General features: G+C 34.6%; 1 protein-coding gene across 5 annotated transcripts; it reads left to right on the top strand.

The window, feature by feature from the left end:
• The first annotated feature begins 1,114 nt into the window (after positions 1-1,114).
• LOC106877227 (GTP-binding nuclear protein Ran) lies at positions 1,115-12,870 on the top strand. 5 transcript variants are annotated; one of them, XM_014926087.3, is made up of 7 exons: positions 1,115-1,216; positions 8,248-8,293; positions 8,656-8,740; positions 9,060-9,185; positions 9,872-10,059; positions 11,605-11,775; positions 12,282-12,870. In XM_014926087.3, the coding sequence occupies exons 2-7, from the start codon at positions 8,267-8,269 to the stop codon at positions 12,324-12,326; spliced, it is 642 nt and encodes a 213-aa protein (XP_014781573.1). In that variant the 5' UTR covers positions 1,115-1,216; positions 8,248-8,266; the 3' UTR covers positions 12,327-12,870. The 5 variants fall into 5 exon arrangements, with proteins under 5 accessions (XP_014781573.1, XP_014781574.1, XP_052832811.1 ...); XM_014926088.3 differs by lacking the exon at positions 1,115-1,216 and adding an exon at positions 7,327-7,500; XM_052976851.2 differs by lacking the exon at positions 1,115-1,216 and adding an exon at positions 7,533-7,741.
• Positions 12,871-16,293: the final 3,423 nt, after the last annotated feature.

Genomic DNA, 16,293 nt, shown 5'->3' with positions numbered 1-16,293 from the left:
TCTACTTATCTCCCACCCTTCACTACACTACAGGGTTTTGTTTCTACCCAACCCTTTTTTTTTCTAAATAAAAGTATTCATTTACGTGCGCAAGGGAATCGGCCAAGTTATTTTCCATAATTAAAAAAAGAAAAGACAATGTTTTAGTGAGACGTCATTGAGTATTTACTAGGTCCAAGATTTAAAAAAATTATATTACAATCAGAGAGATACAATATATTACTGGTAGTAAATTATTTGGCGATTTGGCAGAAGCGTTAGGCTACTGGACAAAATGCTTAGCGGCGTTTCTTGTGGGTTTTTTACGTTCTGAGTTCAAATTCCGCCGAGGTCGACTTTGCCTTTCATCCTTTCAGAGCTGACAAAATAGGTACCAGTTAAACACTGAGTCGATAAAATCGATTTACCCTGTCCTACAAAATTTCTGGCCTTGTGCCTATAGTAGAAAGTATTTATTATTATTATTATTCTATCGAAAACAGCAAGATTTAACAAAGGCGAATGCGACCACGGTACAATTCGAACGTAGTAAAGTTGAGCTTAATTATAAAACATAGTAAATACACTGATTTTTTTAAAAATTGGATTTTGTATTAATATATTTTTTAAATATAAATTTCGTGTAGTAGTTGAAATTTGAGGGAGACAAAATGACAAATTACTGTAAACGGACATTGACCGGAATCTCAGTATACGGAGAGTAATAACGTAAAATTACTTTTTATTAAAGTCTGTTTGAGGCAATTAGTTTTAGAAATATCTCTTTCGGTGATTATTTTTATTGCTATATTTGTGTTTATTCAATACTAATGAAAAAAATTATTCGATATGGAATCTATACTTCGTGAATCTTCGTACACATCCAGTAATCTCATCCGTGTAAAGTACATATAGTACTCAAAAATTTAAAAAATTATCTCCGTTAATATAGATATATATATTTATTATACAATTAAAAAAAATGTCGTTACTTTTATCCCTATTATTAATATAGTTGCAATAATAATAATAACAAAACTGAAATTATTTATATTTTCTTTCAAAGATCTATTTTAAATAAAAATTCCCAGAATCCTCCACGGCTTTTACGCGCGAAAACTATAAAAAAAAATCCCTCTTTAGGACGCCATCATTGCTAACGTTGGACATTTTCTATTTCTCATCGGTTTCAATCCGGTTTATTTTATTTAATTCTGTTGTTAATAGCTAAAACCAGGTATTTAAACATTTTCTGTATATCAATATTCTTTATGTATTTTATTAGAAAATTTTTCAAAATAGAATGTAGATAACAATTACGTATATATATATCTCGATTTGCTAATCGAATCGAACAATCGCATTTTAACCGGTTTACAAAATGACTGGCGCTTCTTTCATCATCCAGAAACTACTCCTGTGATACTTGTAATATTACCATTTCAGTATAAATATATATGTATTTTAATTAATTTTTCCACCTTTCTACAATGTGTATATCTATATGAAAGTAAAAAAAGGTATATATATATATATATATATATATATATATATATATATATATATATATATATATACATACACACACACACACGCATACACCGCTATATACATATTTTGTGTGTGTGTATAGCGGTGAGAAGTCGAAGATCGATTTGATTATGGAAAGTATGTTATATATTTATATGAAATGTGTTGTTTCTGGCTGAAAGAGGCGGGAGTGATTATTTTGTTAAACGGCATCATGCACTATTTGCTCATTGTATATTTGTGATTGTGTGTGTATATATATATATATAGATGTGTGTGTATATATATATATAGATGTGTGTGTATATATATATATAGATGTGTGTGTATATATATATATATATAGATGTGTGTGTATATATATATATATATAGATGTGTGTGTATGTATATATATAGATGTGTGTGTATGTATATATATAGATGTGTGTATGTATATATATAGATGTGTGTATGTATATATATAGATGTGTGTATGTATATATATAGATGTGTGTATATATATATATAGATGTGTGTATATATATATATATAGATGTGTGTATATATATATATAGATGTGTGTATATATATATATAGATGTGTGTATATATATATATATAGATGTGTGTATATATATATATAGATGTGTGTATATATATATATAGATGTGTGTATATATATAGATGTGTGTATATATATATAGATGTGTGTATATATATATATAGATGTGTGTATATATATATATAGATGTGTGTATATATATATATAGATGTGTGTATATATATATATAGATGTGTGTATATATATATATAGATGTGTGTATATATATATATAGATGTGTGTATATATATATATAGATGTGTGTATATATATATATAGATGTGTGTATATATATATATAGATGTGTGTATATATATATATAGATGTGTGTATATATATATATAGATGTGTGTATATATATATATAGATGTGTGTATATATATATATAGATGTGTGTATATATATATATAGATGTGTGTATATATATATATAGATGTGTGTATATATATATATAGATGTGTGTATATATATATATAGATGTGTGTGTATATATATAGATGTGTGTATATATATATAGATGTGTGTATATATATATAGATGTGTGTGTATATATATATAGATGTGTGTGTGTATATATATATAGATGTGTGTGTGTATATATATATAGATGTGTGTGTGTATATATATATAGATGTGTGTGTGTATATATATATATATAGATGTGTGTGTGTATATATATATATATAGATGTGTGTGTGTATATATATATATATAGATGTGTGTGTGTGTATATATATATAGATGTGTGTGTGTGTATATATATATAGATGTGTGTGTGTGTATATATATATAGATGTGTGTGTGTGTATATATATATAGATGTGTGTGTGTGTATATATATATAGATGTGTGTGTGTGTATATATATATATAGATGTGTGTGTGTGTATATATATATATAGATGTGTGTGTGTGTATATATATATATAGATGTGTGTGTGTGTATATATATATAGATGTGTGTGTGTATATATATATAGATGTGTGTGTGTATATATATATAGATGTGTGTGTGTATATATATATAGATGTGTGTGTGTATATATATATAGATGTGTGTGTGTATATATATATAGATGTGTGTGTGTATATATATATAGATGTGTGTGTGTATATATGTAGATGTGTGTATATATATGTAGGTGTGTGTGTGTATATATATATAGGTGTGTGTGTGTATATATATATATAGGTGTGTGTGTATATATATATATAGGTGTGTGTGTATATATATATATAGGTGTGTGTATATATATATATGTGATGTGTATATATATATATATATAGAGAGAGAGAGAGATGTGTGTATATATATGTGATGTATAGATGTGTGTGTATATATATGATGTGTGAATACTCACCTGTTTGTGTATATGTGTGATAATTTTTGATTTGAAGACCTTTTTCGCTTTAACATTGATTGATTTGTAAATATTTAATTATATAAATGCTGGTGTTGAGTAAGTATATATAAAATGCGGTGATGTTATGTCGCACATAGATTTTGTTGCCATAATTATTCTGGATTATATAATTGAAATTCCTGTGTAGAAGAAATGTTTTGTCATAAAACCTGCGTGTGTGTGTATATGTATGTGTATAGATATATATATATGGGCTACATCACAGCAAGACACACTGATGAGGACAGCGATCTGATACTCCATCATTCAGCAAATGTTAATCACATGAGAAAGTGGTCAAGATACTGGACGTGCTCCAGCATGACCGCGGCCTTGGGTTCAGAACGCAGAGTACACGTACATTCATGTTTGCGCGCGCGAGAGTTGGCAACCATGGTTTTCAATTAATTTGTCTGGTATCAGTTTTCTTTTCTCTGTAAACGTATAGGCATAACTACAGATTAGTACCACATCCCTGATTTTTTTGTTATCCCTAACCACTATTCATATTCTCAATTATTTTCCGGAAATATGTGTATACATATATACACCAATAATACCTCATGGTGTGTGTGTATGTATGTATATGTATGTATATGTATGTATAGTGGAGGACGGTAACATTTCGGGTTGTGTGTATTATATAGATCTTGCCCTAAACCGGACATTTCCCCCTGCCAGTTGTATTAAACTGATTAGTTTAGAGTGGGACATGTACATCTCGGCGTTTAAAATTTCTCCATCCGCTGATTATTTGAAAAAGATGTCGCTAGTCATAGCATCTTCATTTTCGAAATTACCATTTAGCTGCTATTTTGTGTGTGCGTGCGTGCATATATACACACACACACACCGGGCTGTTCTTTATCAGATTGTGTGTAACTTGATATTTGTAGTTCTTTTTATAATTTATATGACAAAAAAAAAAAAAAGGGAGGGAAAATGATAGCTCTATGTATTGGCAAAAGGCAATGATATTGAGACTTCAGTGAGAGAGAAAACCCCTCAAAAAATTAAAACTGTTTGCGCCAAATATCAATTCTTTGGTGGTGAATAGATAATAATGGTGATTTGGCGCAAAGGCAGTTCTCAATGTTTCACACGACAGTTTAAATTAGAACAAAAAAAAAAAGACGGTGCAGTCATCACAGATGTTATCAAATCAAGTTAGAGCTGATGGTTTAAAAGAAAAAAGATCTGTGACTAATTGACTCAGCATTGCCCGAAAAAATGCCATTCACTTTGTCTTGTCACAACTTGACGCTTTTTTTTTTAACTTTCAGGATTTTAGAGAGAGAAAAAAACCCTAAAAATATTGGTAGAGATGGACTATATGTAATCTGAACCTTTCCCCCCCTTATTAATTTTTTTTACGGAATCTCCACCAAAATATTTTCTTGAAAGTAATGAGAATACATAAAATTTAAATGGGTTTGAACCTTTATTACGTCTGATTTAGCTTTCAATCGATCCATTAGAATGTATTGTTGCAATTTGGTAGAATTAAAGGTTAAAATTAGGGTTTGGTTAACTTAGGGTTTTTTTTATAGTCCCAATGTAATTATTAAAACCAGGCAATTTACGCCTGTTTAATTCCTTGGCAGTTCAATACTGTTTGGCGAGGTCTTAAACCAGTCCCCTTGTAGAATCGAATTCTTGGCCATTGACTCTTCAAACACTATCTATGATTATCCACCTGCAGTGTTTTTCTTATTATAAAGAAAAGGATGTAACGTAAGATTTCACTATTTCTAGCAACTCGCGCGTGGCTTCTTCGAATTCGTTTTTTTTATGTTGGTTGCGCATCATGAGGTCCAGAATCTGATGCAATTCCTACCTATGAAAAGGGATGAGGATGTCTTTACTCCCTCCCGATTTATGGCGATTGTAGCACAGTGGAATTATTCCGATGCAACCTGTTCCGCTTTTTGGCATTTGGCAGTTTAAAGTTATGGAACTGGAATAAAGCGGTTTGAGTGTGTTAAAGCGGGAATTAGAGACTGTCTGCCTGTGCCTGCTGGTTTCTTTGTTGTGAACCATATATATCTAAAATACATTATACATACCCTACCATAGACAGGACGTATTTCGGCATTCTCTCTATAGACTGCCCGTATCTCAACCGGGAGATGAGTTGAAGCCGTTGCCCATTTTGAAAACCTTTGTTAGAATTATATATTAAATCTTGTAGCACGTAAGCAATACCTGTATTGTTAGGTAATACAGATTGACAAATATCCAAGTATATTGTATGCTATTAAATATGTATTAATCGCATATAGTAGACTCGTACGCAATTTTGCCAAGAAATATAAAACGGGGCGAGGAAAATGTTTTAAGGGTATCTCTCGGGGTGAATATTTGTGCATGATGTGGAAACCGGTTATAGTAATCACAGATAAACCCTGTCAAAATTAGTGGGTTCTGAGTTATTTATTGACGTAATGTTAACCGGTTATGGAAAAGGCTGTGTGAATTGTTGGCAACCTAGTTAAAAAGCCAGTTGGCTTGACGAAATCGATTTAATCAGGACTAAAGTAACCTCGGTGAGCTGCTGTGATGGTGATCCGAGACAAGGGAGGATAAGTGGTTTCTTAGAAACCCCTAGAAACAATAGAATTGTCCACAAATGCTCGACGGTATTTGATAAAACACCGAGTCACAATTGGGACGCCTTTGCGGAGGAGAGCTTCCTGTGAAGTAATGTACGATTTCAGGGTCTCTTTAACCCCAGGTCAACCGTCGTCACACAACGCCCCTGGTCAGGCATTCTAGCTGTGAACATGTTTGAGACTAATAATCTATTCTGATCTGATTTTTAACGATGCGGTTGAAGTGGAGATTTGGTTGCTATTTCCACTCGGTTGTTGCAATCGCGCAGAGCTTTCTAAATTGGTTCGAACGATTTTTCTTTAAATATCAAAAAACGCACATGTGTTCCGACATTGTTGTTGGTAGTGCTTCCGGTTAGATGAGGAGGCTCCATATATTGGTGGTGGTCTCTTGTAAGCAGGAAACTTAAAATCGGATGTGCAAAGAAAACTTCAAACTTTCAGAAAGATTATAAATCATTTTTTATGGCCAGATTTATTTGTTGATGGTGTGAATATTTTCCTGTTACCCTGTAGTTGAATGTTAATGTGATATTTAAAGCGGGGCTCATGCAGTTTCGCACCTATCCTTGAAAAATGAATTTTTTTTTGGGGGGGGGGGTTCGGATTCCTACGTTTTAGATGTCGGAGATAACGAATAAGCAAGGAAAATTTTTTTTAATTTCACCCCACCCCCAAAACGTGGTTTATGGCATATCCGGAATCTCCGTCATCTAAAACATAGTGGGGGAAAAAAAATTCAATTTCTGGTTATTGTCTGCAAACACGAGGTCTTATGTGTGTGTGTGTGTGGATGGTGTCTAGTAACAGTAATGGAAAATCTTATACCACGTGGTGGAAGGTTTTCGTTGATTCATTTAATACGTATTATTTTAATTTCCTCTAAGGATTGGCTTATTAAAAGAAAAAAAAATGGACATCTTTCTTTTACTTTTCTTTTCTAGCAATATTGGTCATTTTACACGACTCATTGTTTTTCTATTTTCTCGGTCTCAGCCGGTTACCGACATTTAATTACCTTTTGAGTCACATCTGTCTCTCTCTCTCTCTCTCTCTCTCTCACTCGCTTTCATATATTTTCCCTCTCTCGCTGTTCCTCTCACATTCTCTATTTCCCCCGCTCACTCTGACGTTTCTTTTCTTCCCTCTCCCTCTTACTATTCCTCCTCTGCTTCTCTCTTTGTTCCCGCTCTCTCTCCCTCCCCTTCCGATTCCCTCCCTCTCTCTCTCACTAGTTCTTTCTTTATGGTCGATCCAGTTTATACTAGTGTAAACCAGAACTGGCTGCCGCCGCCGCCGCCGCTGTTGCTTTTTCCTTTTTCCTTTCTTCTATAAACATTATTTTATTAGTGGAACTCGTGTCTCTTGGATTTTAAATCTTTTATAATTCCATCTTGTAAGAATTGATTGATGTCTTTATTTATTCAACACTGGTTAAATATTCTCTTTTTAACTGGCAATGGTTGCTTTCTCCATATCCTCCGTCTCTTCCGACACTCTTCCTCTCATTGTTGCTTCTGTTTCTCGAAGCTTCTCGCATTTCTCCGACCTTCCTTCACTAAAATATATTGAGTTTTGTAATGTGTGTGTTTTTTTATCGGATGTATACGTAAATTTCAAAATAAGCAATACCTTACGTAAGGAGGAATTGAATTTGAAATGCTTTGTGGAATCATAATTAAGTTAATTTAAAACATTTGAAACGTAATTAAGGGTGTCGATTGGGGTGGAGGTCAGAAAGTTGATCTGTTGCGAAATAATGGGTGGGAAAAAAGTGATGTAGTGGCTTAAATACATTTCTAGGGGAAATTGTTACAATTCTGTCATCTTTTCATGCTTTAAAAACTCGTCCTGTGAAGAATTCCATTTAATACTTTAAACTGCAAAACCCATTTTGGGGGGAGACACCGGTTTTTTTCCTACAAAGTTTTAATACGTGTTAGCCAGAAGTTTCGCGGTCGTTCCAGCCTTGACCAGTCCATCTATCACCGCTCCGAGTTCGGTCATTTGAACACACAAAAAGTAGATAGCAGTTTTTGAAAAATGATAATTATCTCCGGTTTGTATACCCGAACGTGTATGTAATAATAAATATTTGTATAAATATGATTTTATAAGTGGAATTTTTTCATTTCCCTTCCAGTCAAACGAAACAACCAACCATGTGTGACAAAATGCCAACATTTAAGGTGAGACCAACATTTATTTATATTTTATGTAGCCACCATCTCTCGTCCTTCCTGTTTTGTGATGGGACTGTTCTCTGTCTTGGGTTAACAGACGTACCATCAGTTTTGGTCATACTATATGTTGTTGGTACATAAACCTCATAGAAATGATGTTTTGATGTTATATTACAGAGTAATTGTATTAGGTGATCAATTAATAAATAGTAAATTCTGTGTTTGAGTGGATGTCGGTAGCAGCGTCGGTCGGTTGATTTAATTGATTATAATAAATGTTAATGTCTACAATTGGTGTATTTGTCCATTTTTATGAAGAAAGATTTAAAGCTTTTACCAAATTCATCTGTTCTTTTATTCTGTTTCAGCTGGTGTTAGTGGGTGATGGCGGCGTGGGTAAAACCACTTTTGTCAAGCGTCATTTAACTGGCGAATTTGAGAAAAAATATGTTGGTAAGTAACAAGGGTCCTTATGTTATTTTTAGTTAGATTTTATAAGAGCAGCTCATTTGCAGTGTTGCTAATGTTTTCACTATTGTACACATTTGTGTATTTTACTACTCTGAAATTAAATTAAGAATCTAATGTGGGTTGGTATCAAGAGGGTTAAGCATTTATTTATTTCTCTTTGAAATAAAATTGTTTAGAGAGAAACTCATTCTTTAGATGTTAAAGGAAGGTTTGTGTGAGCATTTTTGGATTGTCAAATACTTCAGTAATTTTTGTTTTGCCTCAGCTTGTAACTGTTTTTTCTTTTGTTATAACCCTTTAGCAACATTGGGTGTAGAAGTGCATCCACTTGTGTTTTACACAGCCAGAGGACCCATCAGGTTCAACGTTTGGGATACGGCAGGACAAGAAAAATTTGGTGGGCTCAGAGATGGTTATTATATTCAAGGTAAGTTGTGCTTTTGATTCTTCTAAATAAAACAATTAAGCTTGCATTCTATTTGAGAGCATTCATCGTAGACCATTGGCCAAACTTCTACTTTTTTAAACACTACTGTATTTGTTGATAGATCCAATGTCTTCTAGGTACTTAGTGTATTATATTTGAATTCCTTTTATGTGATGTTTTAAATGAAGTCTTAACAAATATGACTGACATGAAATGGTGTCGATTTTAATAGACAGAAACTCAGTTTAGCAGTTCTAGGACTAAGGCCCAAACTAATTGGGTTAAACATGTAAAGCTCCAAAGGTGACAATTCTGTATGCAAATGGTTACACACACACTGAAATGTATGTAAACCTATTTAACTGTGCACTGCTTGTTTACCTACAGCAGAATTGATAGAGGAGTGTTAAGAAATGTGAGAATCTTGTCTTGCTTGGTTGGTGACATGCATGATAATGGAATGTCAACACTTTGCACACATGACAAAGCTAATTTCACTTTCTATATACCAGTCTCAACGCATTGATTGGTCCAAGGCACACTTCCTCAATGTTCTTGTTCAGTGGTTTTGGATTTAAAGCAAACTTTTTTTTTTTACAAAATGTATAAAAATGATTCTGATTATAAGGAGAGGCTTTCACTTAATAATTGTATATTTTTTATTATTTATTCACTCTCTGTTTCAGGACAGTGTGCTATTATCATGTTTGATGTTACATCAAGAGTTACATACAAAAATGTTCCCAATTGGCATCGAGATTTAGTGAGAGTATGTGAAAATACACCAATTGTGCTGTGTGGAAATAAGGTTGATGTAAAAGACCGAAAGGTAAAAGCCAAAGCAATCACTTTCCACAGAAAAAAGAATTTACAGGTAATTTTTCTTTTTATTTATTCTCTTTCAATTTTATCAGTGCTATCTTTCTCTTTCGGAGCATTCCTTTATAGATGACTTGTCTTAAGCATTGATTTTCAAAAATATAATTGAGAGGGAGTTTCAAATAGAACCCCATATGTATAATCAGCATTTAATGTCGTAGGTTGGACTGTTTGACCAGGGCTGGTCAGTCGAGGGGCTACACCAAACTCCAGTCTGATTTGGCTTTCTAGATCAAGATGCTCTTCCTAATGCCAACCACTCCAAGAGTGTAATGGGTGCTGGTTGCGTGACACTGGTATCTGCCATGACTATTTTGCCTGGGTCTTAATCATGGCATAATGCCAAAGGTCTTGGTCATTTGTCCTTGTCTCTGTGAGACCCAATGCTTGAAAGGTGTGTTTTTATGTGCCACTAGCATCGGCTCGATTTCCCTTACCATTTGATGTTGCTTACCAGGTGACTGCCGTGTGGTATTCGCCTCTATGCTAGTTCAAAGAGTATTAAAGCCCAGTCCATGTGCAGAGTCTTTCTGGCATCTTATGTTCCAGTGTTTATCTACTGACCTTCAGTTAGGGATGTACCTGTGTCTTTCTAGATAGATGTAGGACTCTGTACATATTGATGTTGCAGTTTGGGGCCTGATCTATGAATGACCTGAAAAACCTCAGGGTCAGTTATTTTTCTATTACCTAATTGTCTTACGGGATGGATAGCATTGGTATGAAGTATAGCGTGGCTGTGTGACACGAGTTTAATCCTTAGATTAGTCAAGCAATAACAAGCAAGAGGTGTCACATGTGAAAGATTCTTATGTAAGGACAATGGAATGAAAACCTTGTGATGAATTTGTTTCAGTTTGAAATTCTGAGATCTATGTTGAATGCAACAGTTGGTGGTGGATGTGTTGTACATAAATGAACGTGGTTTTCAAAGCAGCAAATAAATGGTGTTCTAAAGGGCATGTTTTATGACTTGAACAATAAAAAGCTGTTAATTAGTGTGTGTTGTTTAAACATATCTAATCATGAACAAGCACTGCTGTCAATGGTTAAGAAGATATGTTTATCAATCTTGAAAGTTGGTTCAGGTGGAGTTTGAACATTGTAGGTTAGGTCCTGGAATAAAATATTAGGGCCAGTTGAAAGATTGCGTTACATCAGTTGTAAGATATTGAAAAGTTTATCTCTAAAATAGTTAAATGGAAAATTTGAAACTAGAGTTTACTCGAATCCTTTAGAATCAGAATTCATAAACAATGTTGACTCTGAATTCTTAGAGATATGATATTGGAAATATTAATGCATTGATTGTATAATTTACATTTTAAGTTGGTTGATTATTTCTGACTTCCACAACCCTACACATCCAAAAGGCTCCCACAGCTTCCATCTAATAAATTTCACTTTTAGACTTCAATTGGCTGCTAAGGAGTAGGATTAAACCCTGGGACTTCCTGGTTGTGGAGGGACCTTCTGAACCACACATGCAATCATATAAACCGTTTTTCATAACTTATGTCTTTGTTTTCTTTACATCCAGTACTATGATATCAGTGCAAAGAGTAATTATAATTTTGAGAAACCATTCCTTTGGTTGGCAAGGAAGTTAATTGGAGATGCTAACCTTGAATTTGTTGAAATGCCTGCTCTTCAACCACCAGAGGTAGAAATGAGTCAATCACTTGCACAACAATATGAGAAGGAACTTGAGGTAATTACGACTTTACTTTATCTTGTCTGAGTGGGGTGGTTCATTTGTTGGTTGCACTTCCTACTTTACAATGAAGTTGGGAGTGGTGCCATTTCCAAGTAGTCTTTAAACCCTTCCTAACACTGGGTTATTGTACTAAATATTTTCAAAAATTGGAACTACTTGCAGGAGTTATGTCCCCCTACCCATTATTTTCTAAACTACAAAATTAATTTCTAACATTTCTGTTGCAATTTGGTGATTTTGCTTCAATAAATTTTGGAAATGAGTTCCACCTTAAAGCAGGGAGGTTGTAATTCTATCAGAGCGAGGTGTGGTCTTTGATGCCTTGACATGAGAAAGCTTAGACTCCTTTCCCAATCAGTTCCCTCATGTGGTCACTCTGTCAGTGAAGTGTGGGGCGAGGTCTTTAGTAATTTATAATCTTAATGGGTGAGGGTGGCGGGAAATTTTAATTTTTTTTTTGTGTTTGAAATAATATTTTCATTTTGTTTCTTCAATTGCAGGTGGCTCAAGAAATTGCTCTTCCTGATGAGGATGAAGATCTTTGAAGATAATCTGATCCTGCTAATCACTTAACAATTAACTAATTATCACAGTGCATTGTTAACCTTCTAAAAGATGGGAAAGTCTGTTTAAATACAGTGATGTCCTCTTTCTACTATCTGTTATGGCCTGCAGAGCTGCGCTCCCCTTTCTTTTAAGCTGAGAAGATGGTTTAGGCCTGTTTGCTTCACTAGAAAACCACACAAAAAATGAACTTCTTTCAAATTTTTTTTTTTTTTTAATTTTAATGGGAGGGGCTGGAGAAAAGAGGTGGGGTATTACAGACACCAAGTGGTAAAAAATAACAAAAACCCCTTTAATATAAAAAGACAATTTCACACCATCAAATCATTACATTCGAATGCTGAGTTCATGTTAATTACAGTAGGTGGTTTTTTTTTTTTTTAATGTATTCTTTGATTAGTTATGGGCCGAAATATTGTCTCTTGCGATTTGTTACTGTATGCAAGTGTGAATGCGGGCATTGTAATGTATTTCCTCCCCTTTTGTACAAAGGTCTTCAATAAAATTTTGCATTTTACTCTTAAATTTTAACTTGTTTTCTTTTCTGTTAAATACTATGTACAGTTTCCCACCCCCCAAGTGAATTGATTTGAGGTCGTGTGACGATACACAATCCATATGTTATTTTATTTCATCATAGTAATATTTTTAGCATCCATTCTTCCATTTTGCTTGAGTCACAGAATTCATTCAGGTAAACAGGTTTTCTAATCCAGGCAGGTTTTCATGGCATGTGGCAAACCAGATTGCTTGTTTTACAATTGGTACACAGTGTTGACTCCAGCACACTTGAGGTGGTGTAAGGTCCACATAATACAGGTCTTGGCAGAGACGCTTGGAAAACCCTTTGTAATACATAATTAATTTGAGATATATTTGTCATAGTGATTCTGCTCTTAGAAAGATGGCCACTTTGAGGAGTTAATTGGTGAATTTATGGCAGATAATAGTTTTGAAGATGATTGAGAAGTAACTGACTGCAATCAGCCAATTTTTGTAGTAATCTGACCACAAGTGAAAGACAATGAGTTTGTGTAAACAAGCCCTTTGTAGGTATTTTCTGCTCCAATGTTAGTATACAGCTTTTGATTTCAGTTGTCAATAGGGTGTGAAGTGATGTATTTTTACATAAGAAATGTAGAAAATTAAGATTGTCCTGTTTTTAAGCATTTGTTCATTGTCAATAAAATTTTCAAGTTAACATTTTTGTGCAACATCAACTGCAGACACAAGCTTGGGTTTTAAATGAATTTAGAAGGGAAAAAAACCTTTCCTAGGTTTTTAATGTACCTGCTCTAGTACCTGGATTCTGAGAATTTCCAAAATGGGCAGTAGGAACCCTGCTAGAGGAGTGATACGAAAATGCATTAAATGCAGCCATTTCAAAGTCTAGTTTCAGTGAAGTGCAATTTGTTATAATTAGGAAGGTTTATTATGAATAACATGTCAAAATTAACAAAATGTCTTTCATTGTCAAAAGTTATTTCCTCTTGTGCAGCTTCCAGGACTTTTATTATAAATCCTAATTCAGTCTATGGACACACTATGAGGTCTACACTTCCCAGCTTGTTGATTCCACTTGATACCCACTCACTTGGCAACTTGTTCACCTTGCACAATACTTTTTTTTTTCTTTTATCTGGTCACAACCTTGAAAAACCATTCTGTTGCTGTATACTTTATTCTATTGTATTTCTGAGAGGCATTTTAAAGCTGGAGTACAGCATTCTATTTCATGGATGTTGCACAAGAACTAACAGCTACCCTACCAAGTAAAATTCTGAACCAATATTCATATAAGTTAAGCAATTACTGTAGCACTTGTTTTTAACTTAGGTAGTCAATGATCTATCGAGTAAAGGTCACAAGGAGTCTTTTTCTTCCAGTGGTCTTACCTTTCTGAGCTCAGATTGTGCCTAGGTCAGTTCCCCTGCCTCTTTTCCTTTCAGGGTTTCATAAAAATAATTCATAATTTAACATTGTCCATGGATTGGTAAGTCTGATTTCAAATGGTTTCGACAGCTGGATGTCCTTCTTAACACCAACCATTCAGTCTAATGGGTGCTTTTGCATGTCACCAGTATCTGCCACTACTGCAGTTTCACTTGGATTGATGGGTCTTCCCAAGCACAGCATATTGCCAAAGGCCAGTCATTTGTCAGTGCTTGAGAGGTGCTAGAAACAAAACACCAGCATCGGCCACATTGTCTCCGTGAGGCCCAGTGCTCTAAAGACACATTTTACATGACACTGACAGCAACTTGGCTTGACAGGTTTTACCAAGCATGGCATATCACCAATTTGTACTACAATAATTAGTTATTCAATAATCGGTTTGTGATATGCATAACCTCATAATATTAATGTGAATTGTACATCAAAACTTGAGATAAGGAGCAGGATTATTATTTGTCTTTTTTTTCCCCTTGCATGGATCAGATGGAATTTCTTGAGGTAGGTTTTCTACGGCTGGGATGCTTCTCCTGTCATCAACTCTCACTTTCACTGAAGGTTGGAAATGAAAGATACCCAGGCACATGACCATGATATTTACAGCTTTCATACAATGTCAAAGCAAGGTGATAGTAATGCACACATACGATGGGTTTCTTTCAGTTTCCCTATACCAAATACACTCATGGATTTGGTTGGCTGGAGGCTATAGTAGAAGACACTTGCCCAAGGTGCCAAGCAGTACCATTCAACCATGCCTGCGGCTATATAGAAAATTTCACCAAAAGTAACCTATTTGTGGTAGTTACAATGTGAGAAGGTACACTTGTGTTGTTTGTTCTGGCTCATAAGGGCCAGTTTTATGGGCGTATAGGTTCCCCACCTGGAAGGGACACTGGTCTGTTACAGGTGAGCTGCTGGATACAGGAGGAAAGGGTGAGAGAAAGTTGTAGTGAAAGAGTCAGCAGAAGTTCACCATTACCTTCTGCCGGAGTCGCGTGGAGCTGAGGTGCTTCGCTCATAAACACACACATCGCCCGGGTTGAGATTCAAACCTGCGAGTCTGCTGCTCTAACCACTAGGCCATGTGCCTCCACATTTGTGTAGGTATGCCTTATTAATACCTAGAAATAAATAACTGCAGTGAACTGGTAGAATTCTTAGCAAGTTGGACACAATGCTTATTAGCGTTTTGCCCGTCTTTGCAGTCTGAGTTCTGATTCCATTGTGGTTGACTTTGCTTTTCATCCTTTCAGTATTGATAAAATAAATGCTAGTTTATACAGAAGGTGAATGTGATCAATTTATCCCCTCCCCTGACACTTCCGACCTTGTGCCCAAATTTGAAGCTAATATCTGTAAAAGCATACATGGCTGTGTGGTTAGAATTTCACTTAATAAATTTCTTTCCCAACCATACATATATGGCAGCTTAGTAAGTGTTGTCTCCTGTAGCCCCCCCCAGCCAACCAAATCCTCGAGAGTGGATTTTATAGAAGGAAATGTGCGTGTGCGTGAGAATTAATTTTGCAATGCAATCATTCTGTTTTTCCAGTCCCAAGTTGAATTCTAACTGTTGACCAATTCATCCCAGAGTTCTTATATCGACGCGAAATAAACGAAGCGAATGTCATTTACCTCCCCTTCGATCTCTGACGTCATCTGACAAACGCCAACCAAGATGACATGAATCCCTTGTCTTGTTCACACTATAAACATTTACAAATTAAAATACGAATCGCATTTTAAACAAACTTATTTTCACCATATCGTCGTTTCGCCATTTCCGTTTCAATTTTACATTCTACTTCTGAATCACTAGAAAAGTTTAGTAAAATAAGAATTAACCCAGGATAGTCACAGCTGGAACGCCTTTGATCATAAATCTGTTTAATCAAAAGCTAACACAGGGCTAAACAAAACCAAGAAGGGCAATTTCGACATAATTTAATAAAATATTCAGTTTCCGCAATGATCTTTTCTTTAGGGTTGCTA

This window comes from Octopus bimaculoides, chromosome 24 (genome assembly GCF_046866305.1).
Source record: "Octopus bimaculoides isolate indiv1 chromosome 24, ASM4686630v1, whole genome shotgun sequence".
NCBI classification, from domain to species: domain Eukaryota; kingdom Metazoa; phylum Mollusca; class Cephalopoda; order Octopoda; family Octopodidae; genus Octopus; species Octopus bimaculoides.
Note: the sequence above shows the minus strand (reverse complement) of the source record. Positions and strands in the feature narration are given on the sequence as shown.